The sequence below is a fragment of the Lycium barbarum genome, chromosome 10 (genome assembly GCF_019175385.1).
Source record: "Lycium barbarum isolate Lr01 chromosome 10, ASM1917538v2, whole genome shotgun sequence".
Taxonomy (NCBI): domain Eukaryota; kingdom Viridiplantae; phylum Streptophyta; class Magnoliopsida; order Solanales; family Solanaceae; genus Lycium; species Lycium barbarum.
The window spans coordinates 52927113-52944809 of record NC_083346.1 but is presented as its reverse complement, the minus strand read 5'-3'; the positions used below and the strand labels follow the sequence as shown (position 1 = coordinate 52944809).

At 33.4% G+C, this 17697-nt stretch overlaps 2 protein-coding genes across 2 annotated transcripts; one reads left to right on the top strand and one right to left on the bottom strand.

The window, feature by feature from the left end:
• Window positions 1-399: 399 nt before the first annotated feature.
• On the bottom strand, window positions 400-2776 carry LOC132612999 (uncharacterized). The gene is made up of 4 exons (XM_060327062.1): window positions 2257-2776; window positions 2095-2169; window positions 1883-2007; window positions 400-535 (listed from the first exon to the last, which is right to left on the bottom strand). The coding sequence occupies exons 1-4, from the start codon at window positions 2461-2463 to the stop codon at window positions 400-402; spliced, it is 543 nt and encodes a 180-aa protein (XP_060183045.1). The 5' UTR covers window positions 2464-2776.
• Window positions 2777-6582: 3806 nt separating this feature from the next.
• Window positions 6583-17089, top strand: LOC132615994 (patatin-like protein 6). Its single transcript, XM_060330591.1, has 4 exons — window positions 6583-7714; window positions 8349-8684; window positions 11954-12282; window positions 16374-17089. The coding sequence occupies exons 1-3, from the start codon at window positions 6941-6943 to the stop codon at window positions 12236-12238; spliced, it is 1395 nt and encodes a 464-aa protein (XP_060186574.1). The 5' UTR covers window positions 6583-6940; the 3' UTR covers window positions 12239-12282; window positions 16374-17089.
• The last annotated feature ends 608 nt before the right edge of the window (window positions 17090-17697 follow it).

Below are 17697 nucleotides of genomic sequence, written 5' to 3'. Positions count from 1 at the left end.
TTTCCTGCTCTAGCTTCGCCCTAATTATTTCTATATCGGTGAGCAGCATTCTAATTCTCTAAATTGTTTTGTCTAGCTTATTTGAATTTTAGGGATAATTTTAGAGACGTCCTATCACGTTTGGCTCTATCACACCTTCCTTGTGGTTTACAATATTACGCATACCTCCCTTATTTTGGTTTTCTTTTAACCATACTTTAAACCTATTTAAAATAAATATAAATGAATTACCATTTGACAAATTTACCCTTCGTAATATTAATTTCTTCATATTAATGAACAATACTTTAAGAATAAAGTAGCAAAAATAAATTAATACTATTACACGTGTAAAGCCAACTTGCTTCTTTTTCTTTTTACAAAACAAATCTCACGTGTCTTGGCATTAAGGTAAGTGAACTAATAACCCAGGTAATAACTCTTCATCTGCACCTTTACCAATTCATCCGCGAATAGAACTTTCACGGCAACCCACCATTTTCCAGCAACAAGTTCTTCAAATTGAAGGTAAAAATGGACTCCCCAAAAGAGGAAGCTGATGAGAACGATCAAAAAAGATTTATGAAAGATATGCGTGAGCTGAGAAAAAAAGGATTCAAGAAATAGAGATAAATCATCCCAAAATTTCCAGCGAATGAAGTCGAGTTTGAGTTCTATATGTTTTTTTTTTCATTTATGAAAGACGGGTATACGTAAAAAGAAATCAAAAATTTCAGCTAAGTGGCAACAAAATACAGTCGGGTTTGAAAGAGGAGAATCAAGATTAGATCTAAGCTTGCAGGACCGGTCAATATTGGAGGAAGTTGTTGGTCAAAGCAATTGAATTTATAAGTTCTAAAGCAACGACACAACTGTTGGCTGCAGCAGGTAAGTGAATTCATCTCTCTTTCACTCTTAATACTCCAAACGTCTCTAGTATGTTGAAGATTAAGTGCTACAACATTAACCATCTTGGGCGAGTACCATGTAGGACGATTAATGGCTACGTATATTGTTTAGATTGGATAGGCTTTAACGGAAATGATAATATTAGTAATGAGTAGCTCGTGGATCTCAAACCAATACAAAGCTTTAATGATAGCACCCACTCTTTCCGATTAGGCAGTTCGCAAGCCGAGGAGTTCTAGTTTTTAAGATTTGGAAATCCCAGTGCGCTATTGCACCTGCTAGAAAGAACAGTTCAACTGCCATTGGCCCGGGAGATTTTGTTAAAATTGTTCGTTTGGAAATTTCCCGAAAAGCTAATCATAGGTTCTTCTCTTCATTGGAGCAACCGGGCCATTATAATATCGAATGAATTACTTATATAGGAATATTTTTTGTTTAAGTGCAAGTTTTTGTTTACATCAGTCAATCTGAAATGCCAGCTTAACTCTTAGCGGATTGTAAAAATCTGAAAGCAATCACCAAATATCCTCTTTAAGATTGATATCTGCAAGCATCTGGTATTGAAGTAAAAGTATTAGAAATAGGAGTGAAATGGAATAAATGAAACTTTGTCAGTACATGAGTCAAGAAAAATGTTCATAGAACATCCCTGGAACATGTGATAAAACCAATGTGTTTTGATATTTCACTCTAGCAACAAGCTGACACAAATTGTTCTATTCATGCTCGAGGTTATCTTCTCCTAAGCTAGCTATTTTTTTGTCAAGCTGCATTATAGTCTCCAAATCTTCCACGCTTTCCTTGCTCCACTTGAGTATCAGAATTCAGAAGTAGATGTTTTCAAGGGCCTTCCTCTCTAGAAAATGAAAAATGTTTCGGAAATAGCAAATAAAAGTATCATAAACTAAGTGACAAAGACGATATAGAATGACCTTTTTAGGTTGTCCAGTTGCAACAGTTTTTTTTTTTTTTTTTGGCAACATGCTTTGGTTGCCTGGGAGGAATCGTATCTCCATTAAGTGATGCATTAGGAGCTGTTTTATTTGTAGACAAAGGAGTGCTACTAGATTGATTTCCTTGAGTAGAGAAAACAATAGGAATATTTCCTGTAGCATGTTCCTGATAATAATTATTATTAGCTGATCTATGTATTGTCCAAAACAGAAGAAAAAAAAAAGAACAAAGAATCTTGAATGAACACTTTACCCATAAAACAGCTCCACTTAAACCAGCAGTAGATAACCCAGGGCCACCTTTTTGTTTTTGGCCATATCCCTTCCCCTTCGAGTCATAAAGAAAATGAATTAGTAAACTTGATACATATGCAACCTATTATATGTTCTAATTTAAGGCATGATATTTATGTACCTTCTTTTCTTTTGCTCTTACTGGAGCTCCCTGACAAGTCCTTCTATTATGTCCATAATGTTTGTAAGTCGAACACCTTACTGTGCATGATCTCTTCGATTGGGAAGTTGCACCTTCATCAGCTGCTTTTTTTCTGTTTCTAGTTGGTCTACCAGGCCGCCTTCTAAGATCCGGAGGAAGAATGGTTGTAGGAAGGATTTCATTCATTGGTGGCCAAAAAGTTTCATCAGGAACAGATGTATGCGTTCAGAATATGATTTGAGATAAGCTTCTGTCTTTAACATTGGATCACAGTATGCTTCCATCCTATCTCTCTTGTGGGCAATGCCAAGAGCTGCATGTTTACAAGGTAAGCCTGAAATCTGAAATACGCCACACTGACATGTTCTTGTGTCAAGATTAACTATATAATGTCTATCTTTGTCAATAACCTCAAACTCATTAGCAGCAGCAACCTGCAAAGTGCATTTCCTTGAGTACTTTTTGGCGTTATTCAATTTCTCAATTATAGATGGTGGTACTGCACTTTCCCAGCCACGACCCTTCTGGGTTCTTTTCTGAAGTGTAGTCATTATTTTGGCCCTAATACCATCTACAAGCGCCAAAATAGGCTTTCCCCTCAACTCATCTACCCAAGAATTTAAAGACTCACTTATATTGTTTGTTATGTGATCAGACTTTACCCTGGGGTCAAAAGCATGTCTTGCCCAAGTTCGCTTCTCAATTTTTGATAAATACTCCCATGCCTTTGGATCAATTTGCTTGATCATTTCCATTGCCTCATTGAAGTACTTAACTTCATAACTTTTGGCAGCTGCCAAAAGTAGTTTGCTAGAAGTAGTCCTGGTATTGTGCCTTGAAGTTGGCATATATATGTCTAGCACAATATCTTCCACTCACAAATGGAATGATCTCTTCATATGCTTGATGGAGTCCCTAAATAAATAAATAAATAAATGAATAAATAATCAGATTGTGAATGTAAACATATCTAAAAATGTAATACAGATACATAACACATTTTACTCACCTTTTGTCTATCACTCATAAATGTCCATGGCTTGTTACGCGGCCAAGCACCAACAAAGTCATTTAACCAGTAGAAAAACCATCTCCATGTTTCATTTTGTTCACTCTCAACAATAGCAAATGCAATTGGAAATAGGCCATTATTTGCATCTATTGCAAATGCTGATAGCAAAACTCCACCATATGGCCCTTTAAGATGACATCCATCAAAACCAACAAAAGGTCTACATCCTCCCAATAATCCATTCCTTGAAGCAGGAAATGAAAAGAAACATCTCAGAAATTTAGGGCTAATGGTAAAGTCAGGCCTCTCATAATGCACCTTAAAAATGCTTCTTGGGTTTGATACTCTGAACATTTCAGCATATTTGGCAAGCTTTGCATATGACTCCTTGTGGCTTCCTTCAATCTCTTCTAATGCTTTGGTCTTGGCTCTCCAAAGTTGCATCCTGTGAGGTGTTAATCCATAGATCTTCATAATTGCCATTATACCCTTATTAGTCATATCAGGGTCTTCCCTAAGAATATCCACCAACTTTTTTGCAATCCAAGTAGAATTAGCTTCATAGATTCTCTCCATTTCCCTTATGCAGCCATGCTGATCCGTTAAGGTATTAATCTTATATGTGATTCCATCTGGGAGAGGATAAGCATGTATTCTCCAAGAACATCCGGGCAGTGCACACTTAACTGTGCATCTAGACTTTTCATTCTTATTTCTCATTAACTTAATTCCTTCTTGGATAGCATAATCTTTCAATGCAGCCCTAAAGGCGTCAACTTAGGTAAACAAGTCTCCCTTTACATAATTAATTTTTTGAGAAGGATCATAGGCGAACTTTTTCCCTCTCAATGAAATTTCCATAGGGGTTTGATCATCTAAATCAGAATCTTCATCTATTTTATCATCTACCTCAAAATATTCATCAACTTCTTGATTTTTCTCCTCTGAAAAAAGGTCAAATGGGTCTACATCATCATTACAGTCTTCATCACCCGATGATTCCCATTCTGCATCGTCACTCATGTTCGCTGATTCACTAGGAGCCAAACTGCTAAATTCTCCATTTGAGTCATCATGTACTTGTTGGGGAGAAGGAATTATATCTATACTGTAAAGAATAATATGTATGCTTCTGTGATTTGCATAAAAATTGAACATGTGTTTCAAATCTTCATCACAATTCAAATCCATACTGAGATAAGTATTAGGAATTTCACACTTCGTAGATATCAAACTACTCAAGTTCGGGAACATCATGAAGTGCTTTCTCACATGCATCATTCAAAAGATGGGAGTACAAGTAACTTGATGGATTCACACCATAGATCTTGTGCTCATGATTCTCGTAGTGAACAGTTATATCATGATAAACCATGGGAGGTGTCATCCTACAGTGGAAAAAAACACACACAAACAAACAATGAAAAAGAAGAACAAGTAAACAAGAACAAAATCTAGTCACGACATCCTAATGTGTAGAGACTATTGTTCCAAGGAAAAGAAAAGGATGAGACTGAATGCTTCACATTGCTGGTGTAAAAAACATGTCAAAGGTGATCCTAATGGAAGATCCAGCCAGCAAAGTGATGAAGAAAATTCAGGGTACTTCTGTCAATATACCTGTTGAATTGTTGTTCATAATATACTAGCCAATTAAATTGGTTGAATTTTTGTTCATGATATCCCTTTCGAATGCCGTTTCCTTAATATTTGGTTGCATCAATTGACGTGCTAATACAAAATGTAGTTCTTAACAATTGGGTTAAAGCCACGGTTAATCTATAGGGTTTTGTACTTCTAATATATATGTGATGTAGCATCAAAACCCACAAAATAAGAATACTTAATCTGCATTAGCAAAGATATGAGATTTGCAGAGAATACCTAATTTGCTTTCTTTTGCAGGAAAGATGGCTGACTTTTGCGAAGAAGAATGAAGAGGAATTGAACCGTAATGATAACTGGAAGTTTGCAGGGAAGAGGACTTTTATTTTAAGGAAAATGCGATTTTTTTGCTGGTTTATTTTTGAAGTATTTGTTAAGTAAGATATTTTTTGATATTGTTCATTAATATGAAGAAATTAATATTACGAAGGGTAAATTTGTCAAATCGTAATTCATTTATATTTATTTTAAATAGGTTTAAAGTATGGTTACAAGAAAATCAAAATAAGGGAGGTATGCGTAACATTGTAAACCACAAGGGAGGTGAATGTGATAGAGCCAAACGTGAAGGGAGGTTTCTGAAATTATCCCTAAATTTTAATAATATATCAAGAAGGTGTAGCGGGGATGGTATTATAAGGTGGAGAAGCTAATTCACACTGATAATGTGAAAGTTTAAATAGCCAACCAATTATTTCGCACAAAAAACATACTTCATTCAAGTAACCCAATAAATAATTTTTCAATGAATCAATGATCATAAGTACACATGTTAATTAAGTTTACCATCCGTGTAAAAAATTCCTTACCAACTTTACAGTTTGCTTAGGTATGTTTAAGCTAATGCTTATTTGGTAGCGGGTGTAAGTTTTAAGGACAAAGTTAAATTCTATAAGAAAAACCAAACAATAGGTAATTCTCATTTTCTTAAATCTTGATGGACAAAATTAAATAATTGAAATACGTGCAAGTTAATCTTGATACCATCTTTATAGAAAGGGGAAAAAAAAAAACAATTCCCTTGGGTAAAAAATTTATGTAAAATTATGGGATACAAATATTTAGGTTTTATCCACAATTACATTATCCGATGCTCGGGGGTCAAGGAAGATAAAGATGTAGTCCCTTCGTCCCAATTTAAGTATCTTAATTTGACTAAGTATATGTTTAAGAAATTAAAAAAAAAACTTTTAAATTTTATGATTTTAAATTAAAAATGTGTATAATGTACTAAAACATTTTTTGAATCTTGTGGTTATAAACTTAACGTATAGGATATTTGAATTGATAACTTATTAAATGTAAACAAAAATACTCTTTTTGAAACAAATTAAAAAAAAATACTTAAATTGTGACAGATGAAATAGATGAAACTCACAAAAAAAACAATTCAAGTTACAGAAAGGGGGCAAAATTAATACTTTGGGAAAAGTACATGTTTACCCATAAAAGGTAAAATAAAAAGATGGTAGGGTTTAAGAGGAAAGAGAGAGAAATATGGATATTTGGAGTATTCGTAAATATGGACAATGAAATGAGGTATGGAGGAAGTTGGAAAAAGTGTGGGATTAAGCGACCTGGAGAGTTTTTTTTTTTTTTTTTTCTTTTTTTTTTTTAAAGCAAACAGACATCCTCTGCAACTGCTATGTTGTTGCTTCCTCTTCATCACTTCCTTTGTCTTCTTTTGTTCTTCATCTCTTATTGACGTCTTCATATAGTATTTCTATATTCAATACAGGATCTTCACTACCCACTTTTCTTTATTATTCCTCTTTGCCTACTTTTTCTTCGTATATACACATACACAAAAAAAATAAAAGAAGATTAGTCAACCTTCTTTTTCACTTTTCAGATTAATTTCTTTCTTTATTTTCTCCTCCCGCTCTTCCAGAAACACGTTTAGTGGAAGACCGGAGATTACAAAGTTATATATATATAAATAACATCAACCCATTTCATATATACAAAAACAAGAACCACCCATTAATGGCGTGTAATAATCTAACAGATATGCAAGAGCCAAGCATAGATACAGATAAGTTGAGCTACGAGCTTTTCTCGATATTAGAAAGCAAGTTTTTATTCGGTTACGATGATCAGAAGCTATGGATTCCTAAACAAACACCTCCTCCTCCTCCATCTGTTGAACACCACAACAATAACAACAAAGACACGTCATCACCGGTTCAGGCAATAAAAAACCAGAGAGGCAAAATCTGCATCCTCAGCATAGATGGTGGTGGAATGCGAAGCATCCTATCAGGAAAATCTTTAGCCTATTTAGAACAAGCACTCAAGGTTAAATCAGGAGATCCAGATGCAAGAATCGCTGATTACTTCGATGTGGCAGCCGGTTCAGGCTTTGGAGGTATATTCACCGCCATGCTCTTCTCCTTAAATGACCAAAACCGCCCGTTATTTCACGCTGGTGACACGTGGAAGCTTCTAACCGAACAATCCAAGAAATTCTACCCTAACCCTACCAAAGGTGGGTTGTTTAAACGGATTTTCCGGTCCAACACCGGTTCAGTCACGACCGGTTTGGATAAATCGATGAAGGAAGCGTTTGTAGATAAAAAAACAGGTCGAGCCCTAACGTTAAAGGACACGGTGAAACCGGTTTTGATACCATGCTACGACCTTTCATCTACGGCGCCGTTTTTGTTTTCGAGAGCTGATGCTTTGGAAACCGACAGCTTTGATTTCCGGCTATGGGAGGTTTGCAGAGCCACGTCAGCCGAGCCTGGAGTGTTCGAGCCGGTAAGTATGGAGGCGTTAAATGGGCGGATTGAGTTAAAATTTGAACAAGTCAAAATGGATTGAGTTAATAAATAAATGTGATGACTCAATCCGATCAATTCTTAATAAAAGTTTTAATTACTTTATTTCTTCTTTTCTAAGTTTTTAGTATTACCTTATAATATTTTTTAATTATAGTTATATATAATATATTAAATAATTTTTTTAAAAAAAATAATATTTTGACTAATTAGGCGTTTGGTTATGGAAATCAAATATTTTCACTTTATTAGGAATGTTTGAAGGTTAGTTAATATAGAGTTGTGTGTGGTTTATAGTTCTTACAATAAATATTTTGTTGTTTAAATATATTAAAATTTAAAAAAAAAAAAAAGTGAACATAATTTTAGGTGTATTTTAATTTTCAAACTTTAAAAAATTTCATGGCTAAACCTCAATTTTTTAATAAATTTAAGAAAAAAATGAATAATTCTCATGGCCAAACGGGTCTAAATTTCTCATGAGTCAATTTAGGTTACATATCAACTCAATTTTTTATGGGGCGAGCTAATAAATAGGCCGATCAATGACCCACCACCCAAACTAGAACGGGTCGGACAGATTATGTTTTCATGGCTAATTTTGTCACCTCTAGGTATGTATGAAGTCGGTCGACGGAAAAACTAAGTGTGTGGCGGTTGACGGCGGATTAGCTATGGGCAATCCTACGGCGGCGGCGATTACACACGTGCTTCACAATAAGCAGGAGTTTCCGTTCGTGAGAGGTGTTGAGGATATATTGGTACTTTCACTAGGGACAGGTCAGCTTCTAGAAGGAAGCTTTGAATATGAGCAAGTCAAGAATTGGAAAGCAAAAGACTGGGCTAGACCAATGGCTCGAATTTCTGGGGATGGCTCGGCTGATATGGTCGACCACTCAGTCGCTATGGCTTTTGGACAATACCGTAGCAGTAATTACGTACGCGTTCAGGTATACCGTTGTTTTTTTTTTTTTAGTGAGTTGGGGATGTGCATTTAACTCTCTAAATTGTTCCAAAATCTTATTTCGATATTTCAAAATAAGTGCTGTTTTTTATTTTTTATTTTATTTCAAAATAGGGAAACTCACACAAATATAACTTTTTAAAATGATAATTAAAAAGATTACAATTATTTTCTAAAAATTACATAAATACAATTTATTCAAAATTTTAATTTTTTAATTACAAAAATACAACTTTTGGAGTCCTAAAATATCTATAATACTTAATTTTAGGAATTACTATTATTAATGCATATCCACTTTTTACTTCCTCTTTTTATCAAAATCACCCCCCACCCATCCCCACACCCCTCCTCCCAAAATCTATGAAAAAGGCATGAGAGAGAATATTTTTTTCAAAATAAATATAACAAATCAACTTCAAATCCCATATTCCATCTATCGTTTTAGAAAGATTATTTTTCTTTCGTTTCCTCCTCTTTATTTTTTTTTCAGTTGATGACTGATGCAATTTTTTTTTTTTTTGTGACTAAAAGAAATTATTTGAATTTATTAATATTAAGAAAAGTACATGAAAATATATGATATATGGTATATGGTATAAGAAAAGTGCATGAAAATATACCTAAAAAAATATAAGGTATATAACAAATCATATTATATATAGTATATAATAGTGCAATATACATAATATATAAGTACAATAATGTATATACTTGTTTGAAGAATTGTACAATAACAACAACAATAATCCAGTGAAATCCCACAACGTGGGGTCTGGGGAGGGTAGAGCGTACGCAGACCTTAGTAGAGCGTACGCAAACCTTACTCCTACCAAGGTAGGACGGCTGTTTCCGAAAGACCCTCGGCTCAATAGAAAGCATAAAAAGAGGTCAGATAAGGCCAAAAAATTCAAAGCGATATGGAAATGAGAATAACGAAAGTGATTAAGCCATGATGAAGCAGTTTGCAAAGGGGCAGTAACTATCACAGATAAAATAAGATAATCAAAGTACAGGAAATAACAGATAGTCGCGGAAATCAAAGCACAAGAACTTATATCGCGATAATGCGACTACTAATATGAAAGGATAAACGATACTATCTACTAGCCTTCTACCCTAATCTGGGTCCTCCATACTCTCCTGTTTGAAGAATTGTAGTATAATATATATCATAAAAATAATAATATACTTGTTTATGGATTAGAAGGCTAGCAGAGTATGTTGGAACTTTTTAGAATAGTATTTAATGTGTTTGATAAATATTTAATTTCGTTATCACTAATTGTTGAAACTCCTTAATTTTAGCCTTTTATTAATAGCAACATTCTTGATTTATGGTACAAAATCATATATACGCTATATTTTTATAAAGTATATATTGTAGATTATGTAATATAGTTAATAGTTGTACATTATGAAATATGTTACTCATTTCCTAGTATTATGTAACTTCCCCTTCAAAATAAATGGTGTTTCACATAATCAAAAAGACACTAACGATGTTCTTTCAATTTTGCCCTTATTTAAATAAGAAGGGTTTTACATAACCAAGAGCTATATCTTTTTCAAAATATTTATTAAGAAAAATACATTTTACTTTTCAGGAATAAATAATTTTCTTAAGGGGTGTGCCCAAGCTAAAAACATCACTCATTTTGAAATGGAGGGAGTACTCTATTTGTTCCAATTATGTGATGATGTTTAACTGGGCACAAAATTTTAGGAAAAAAAAGATTTTTTTTGAAACTTGTGGTCTAATATAAACCCATATATATTTGTGTGGTTGTACATCATTCTATTAAGGATAAAATAAGAATTTTAACTTTAAAATGGGATGCTTAAAGTTAGAAAGGTGTTATTTCTTTTTAGCTTAAAAAAAAAAATGTCACATAAATTGACACTGGAGGAGTATTAGATAAAGTTCATCAATAGGGGCCTGGAGAAAGGGGACAGGCTGTGGAAAGGTGTCTTGGTATGGGAAAGGGGAAGGGGTGGGTCTAACCTCTAACCTGCGCCGTTTGATGTTTGTGGGCGCATGCAATTTAATTTCTTGAAGAATATTGATTCATTTACAGGTTTTATAAGCTAAGATCATTGATAGTGTTGTTGTTTTGTATGCTACTAGAGAAACTGTGCAGTCAAAATTGAGGCCACTAGGAACAATGTTGTCTTTAGTTAACAACTAGACAAAACCTATTGGTTGGCGAGACTCAAGACACAAAAACACTTAAACACACACAATGTGTGTAATTGGAAGGAGTGTCTTTCTTCTTTTTCTTTGTGAATATAGTAGTTAATTTGTTGGAATGAAGTAAGCTTTTACAGTGATTGATGATAATAATGATAAAGATTGAATTTTTGCACCTGAGAATAAAGGGGAGGGGGTACTTTACTAAAGTCTAACTGGCACTGGATAATTTGGTACGAGAAATTGGTAATATCTGATGATGGCAATTTGCTAAATCAAGAATGCTAATTAGTACAGCAAATATGTACAGAGCTGTAACTAGCTAGGGGTGATCATTCATAATCAGCACCGTCTTAGTGACTTAAAAATTTCTCATAGAAAGAGACCACATGGTTACTTAAGTTTTTTTTTCAAAAAACCTTTTTTTGGGTCACCTACATCTGTATGTTAAAGAAAAGGCTCAAGGATGGTCCTCACAGTCATTGATTACCAAGTACCTCTCTCCCAACTATTTAGACCTTCCCATTTATTCTCTTACCAAATTCCTTGTCCTTGAGAGCTTGCTTTATTTATTACTGTGCTATCAAAGGTGGGGTCTGGTTTTTTACCCTTTACAGATAACTTACTGAAGAGGGTAAATTTCAGCAGGCTTACAGTATATACTTCAGTTCAGTTGATGTTAAATGGTGTAGTGGATGTTAGGGATATGTAATTGACCAATAGAATGTGTGGCAGGAGACTACTATGTGGAGATAATTGGCCTAATGAAATATATAATAATTTAGTAGACTGATCATTTTGAAGAATAAAGGGATAAGTTAAACAAGTGCCACATGGTTTATAAAATGTCAGGCAGAAAACTATTGAGTTCGTCATCCACTGATGCTTTCTTCCAGTCAAGGAATATTTACTTTCTATTCTTAATCTTAAAGAGTTGTAAATTCAAATTAACATGTAAAAGTAGAGAATTATTTGCTGGTTTCAAGTGTTATAATATGTGCTAAACTTGGATTTCTTAATTAGTAAAATTAAATGGTCATAGCAGTTAGTGTTTATGGTTGCAGGCTAACGGATCAAGCTTTGGTCGTTGTGGGGTGAATGTAGACGCGAACCCAAGTCCAAGCAATGTGAAAACGCTCGTAAGAATAGCAGATGAAATGTTGAAACAGAAAAATGTAGAGTCCGTGCTTTTTGGGGGTAAGAGAATTGCAGAGCAAAGCAATTTTGAGAAACTTGACTGGTTTGCTGGAGAACTTGTGCAAGAGCATCAGAAAAGGAGTTGCCGAATAGCTCCCACTGTTGCGTTTAAGCAAGCTACACCAAAAGCTTCCCAAACATCTCTCAAATAGTAACCAAGACGAGCAAAAAAATTACAAAAAAGACAAATAAATTGGTAAATTCTTCTTTCCTTATACCCTTCCACTTTGTAAAATTCTTCTGTGCATTTGATATTTTAAAATTCCAAGCTTGTGTGACCTAAGCTTGATGATGATATCAACTAGGACCCATAATACTAATAATTGGTACATTATTAATGATATGAATCAAAAACCCTTTTGCCTTAGTAATACGTTAGGTTGTCTAATTAAAATCATGGATCACGAGAACGTAATATGGGTAATAGGGTGTTGTTTTTTTGTGTGCATCAGTGGGCTCCGTCATATGTCCTTTTCTTCTTTGTCTTTGAAAAGATCAAACTCAATCCAGGCCTAGCTTGGCTGGTGGTTGTAAGGAAATGTGTTAGTCCACCGACAGTTGGTTCTTTCAGGCCTTTGTTGTCATTTTACTATTCCGTCCGTCCCAATTTATGTGACACCATTTGACTTAACACAAAATTTAAGAAAAAAAAGAAGACTTTTGAAGTTTGTGCTCTAAATCAAACCTTAGACATTTGTATGATTATAAATCATTTCATTAAAGGTAAATAGAGAATTTTCTAGTTAAGTTGTTATTAATTATAGAAATGTGACATGCTCTAAATCAAACTTTAAACATTTGTATGATTATAAATCATTTCATTAAAAGTAAATGGAGAATTTTTTAGTTAAGCTATTATTAATTATAGAAATGTGACATTTTTTTTTAACGAACTAAAAAGGAAAAGGACCATATAAATTGAGACAGATGTAGTAATAAGGTTGTGGGGGGACCCTGTGGTCATTTTGGGATCACTTTGGGTTCATGGACAGTCTCCGTAGTCCGGAAGGAATTAAAGTAAAGGGTCCTACTCACTACTTTTTTTCTGTACCCTGAAATCATGTTGTGGTTGACTGTTAGACAAAGCACTTTCTTTTTCTCTGCTATGCTATGTGCCTTTCACAGTTTCACCTTTGCTTTTAGAGCTCAAAGTTCCACTAAAATGTGATTTCAGAGTGGTCACTATTTTTACCTACTCCCTCTGCTTCTTGTTTTCCTTCCTTTAGCTTTTGGTATATTAGTCGGGTTGATATATTTTAGAATCACTTGGATCATCTTGGATGTATAGAATAAATCACAAATCCCCTTTATCTCGTTTGACTTTATGGCCATTGACTAAATTGACACTGTTTGAGTAAATTGTCACTATCATTACATTGAACTTGTAAATATAGACTTGACATTCTAAGGATCTGTTTTTTGCATTATTCTCACTTTCGTTTCAGTTTAACGATTCAGTGGCTTAGCTAATCTAGATTCGTGTCATGTAAGGCTGCTCATCAAATGGGAAGAGCTTATTATCATGAGTTTTTCCATTCTAGAATTCAAACCGAGACCGTTAATTAAGAGTAAAGAAATATTATTCATGTCACCACACTCCTAGATGATTATTCTCTTGAATTTGGAAAGAACAAGTATTCAACTATTTGTGTGACATAAAGTATTTATATAGCATGTCAGTTAAGCCCAAACTTGGATGTAGAGATTACATAGCATGACAGTTAAAACATTTTTTTCAACAACAAACTTGTGCATTTCTCTATTTCATTGTTCTTATCCCTAAGGGCATTTCCAACTCATTGCACCATTTTTTGCACCAAAATGGTGCAAATTAACTTCAATCCATTGCACTCTTTTTTACACCAAAAAAGAATATTCTTCTCTCTCTTCTATACTATATTATTTTCTTTTACTTCAATTTTATTTTTTAATTTCATAAAACAAATTCTCTTTTTTTTTTTACATATCCATCCCATGTAATTCATAATCCTTTGTTATATAACCATTTAATATAAAATTATTTTATACCATAAATTTTTAAATAATATAAATTATAAGCAAATATTATACGTTATACATATTAATGGATAATTCAAATAAAAGTGAAATCATTGATAAAATATAATTAGATAAATATTACATTAAGGTAGAATTTATTTTAATTTCTACATAAATATTCAACTTCCATGATTAGTATGTTGCTCTCATAAATGCTCTATTAATGCATTACGAAGTGCAAAATGAGCATCTTTGTTCTTAATTTTTTTGTGTCGAGCTAAAAATTGTTCAAATCGATAATTTTCATTTACCATCATTTCTTCTGTTGGAGTTGGACCTTCCCAAGCATCTTGAATTGGTGCATTAAGATCACGCTCATCCTCGATTACCATGTTGTGCAGTATAATACATGTAGTTAATATATCATGTAGCACTTCTTTTCTCCAAAAACGCGACGGCATATTATTAACATCATATTATATTTTATATTTGCACTTTTCATTTTTGTGATGGTTATATTTTTTTATACAATTATAACTTATAATAAAATTAACTCACAATTTTATATAAAAATAATATATGCGAAAATTAATTTATAAAACTTATACTCCAAAATTAATATTATAAGATATTACATAAAAAAGAATTAGGTATATTAGGAATCTAAACGTAAAAATTAAAATTTATAATATGTTAAATTAAAAGTGTTATATAAAAAAAAACAATAATAAAATATTAATGAATAGTAATGGTGTAGATGAATAGGTATATTAGGAATCTAAATGTAAAAATTAAAATTATAATATGTTAAATCAAAAGTGTTATATAATAAAAAAATAAAAATAAAATATTAATGAATAGTAATGGTGTAGATGAATAGTGTTGCATTAAATTTGGTGTAATACTATTCATGCAAAAATAATGCAAGGTTGGAGCTTTAAAATATCATTTTTTTACACCAAAATAGTATTTGGTGTAAAAAATGGTGCAAGGTTAGAGATGGCCTAAGGGGGCTAGGTTTTAGTTTATCCAAAATAATGGGTCCTGATAACTATCATGTACAAAGTTACATCTTGAATTATTTAAGTATAAAATTTGTTTCCAAGATTGAAAATGGCCGTATTATGATTATGAACCGGGCAAATCTTGCATAAAACAGGGTCCCGATGAAGTCAACTGATTGATTTGAATTTGATTTACTATGGTCACATCGTTTTGACTGAAGAATTGTTATGCAACTGTGTATAATTGAAGCGTGGGTGCAATGATTAAAATTAGTTAAGGTGGTATAAACAATTGCATAATATTTTAGACAAAATTATTAGCTAAGGCCCAACAAATTATACAAGTCACTATTCAGATGGTGACTTGCAATCCCTACCGTATCCTGCTATCTCAATGGTTACTGTCGGGGCGGAGCTAAGATTTTTGGTTGAGGTTTTAAATCATAATTTTTTTTTTTTGTTTATTGGGTTTTAAATAGTTTATTTATATGAATAAATTTTTTAACACAAATGTAAGGTTTGAGCCGCACTCAAGGGTGTGGTCTAATGGTCAAAAAGTGGTTAAGAATCATGAGATCAGTTCAAATCTCGATAGAGGCAAAAACACTAGGTGAATTATTTCCATCTGCCTTAGTCTTGGTGGATAGAGTTATCTGTTACTGGCGAGCCGGCATGTATACTGTGAAATATTTCCAGCCAAATTCAACAGGGAAGAAGGGGTCAAAAGAATGGTCTTATTAAAAAGAAGAGAAAGCAGGATAAAATATACGTAATGCACAGAAGTGAAGAAAAAGGAAGTAATTTACTGGTACTGCTTTGAGTGAAAATATTAGTGGTTGGCCTACTAGTAAGTTGTGAAGTTAATTGAAGTAACAGGATTCACCTGGAATAGTTTGAAATTCATGGATTAAAGGACCTGCTTTGTGCTCCGTGCTTTTGGTTGTCGAGCATTATTGTCTGACTACTAGACATTGCTTTGTGTTGGTAAAAGATAAACAAAAAATTTCGTAAAAATAAAATAATACGTCGTACTGTTCTTTTCTTCTAAGTACTTTATTTAATTGGGTGATTTGGGTCCCACGAAACAGAGTGATTTTGTATTAAGTGCTAGGACTGGTATTTTTTATCTTGAAAACTAACCATTATCATTGCCGCAATTGCTAAATAGCTCAAGTATATAATCCTCGTGCCTGTATAAGATGTTTGCATGAGTTCTTATTTTATTTTATACGTCTCACTAGGCTTCTATTATATGCAACTAATATAACATTATCTTCCTCTGCAGGAAAGAAAAACATGTTTTGATTTATGGTTGGGACAAGAAAAAGCATTGAAGAAGATGGTAAAATAGCAGCTTTTACTTTTTGGTTTTGTAAGACGGGAAAGCCAGTATTGAAATGATAGAGACACTCAATTGTAAAAAAAAAAAAAGGGGGGGGGGGGGGGGTTGGCGCGGGGAAGATGGAGGGGTTAAATGATCTTTGTGGGATTCTTATGCTTGCCGGAGGACAGGCATTGTTGTTGGCCATTCCTTCTTGAAAAAGATCAAAGGACAAAATGAGTCCCATTTCAAATCCTTTTTTTTGATTTTTTATATCTTAGAATTTGGGGCTAGGAAGGGTTGTTTCCTTTGATTTCCTCTCTTGCCCTTGGTTTAGTAGTGTTATTACTCTTTCTTTTGATAGAGTAATATTGTGGTTGGATCTACTTTTTGTCTGTTCTGTGGACGGAGGGCATTATTGGGAAAAAGTCCAAAGAAAGTTGTCTTTTTTCCTCTTGTTTTCTTTTTGTTTTGGAAAGTAGGGGTTGGAATGAGATGAACTTCATTATAGAAATTAGTGTATGGGAGAAAAGATATGGAGATTGGTTTCTCTCTTTTCAATAGCACCACCATGGATCTCCTAATATTTGGGTAGATGAATGGCCGATGCTACATTCCATACTTGATGTGATTTTTTGTATAAAGAAATATCAAGCATTTTAATTCCGTTTTCTTTGTAATTTTTGTTATGGGGCATCTATTTTTTTTTAAATTTTTAATCAAAGCAACCAACATGAGACTGGTTGTGTTTTATTCATAAGAAAAATCTGTACAGAAGCAAAAAAAATAAAAAAGCAATAATGCAACAAAGGCCAAAAGTGCCTCACAATAGACTAGAAACATTAATCTAAACACTAATATTGACTTAATTACTGCTGCTAATCCAGTCTTGGTTTTATGCCATTTCAAATCACCTCAAAGCTCTCACCAGGTGGTTATGGAATCAGTATACCAACAGAAGAATCCTTCCAACATGGATTAGGCTGTGTTAGTCAATCTCAGTGTCAAGTGTAGTTTCTGAATACTTCTTTGTCTGGCCAGGGGATTATGAACAATTAGCTAAATTCCATATTCTAGGCTGCAAAGGAAGTTCTTCCAATAGGCTGAACTGAAAGTTAATACCACACATTGGATAGAACTACACTCGCAACTAAGTTTACAGCTATGAGTTGATGACAGAAGATTTCCAACCTGACTGTTATCTGTTGTCTACATGATATTAGTGATCATGCATTTTCTAACTCCTTTGTAGTTCAGTCTGGTTCTCTAACATGCTGTTTCTTGAATC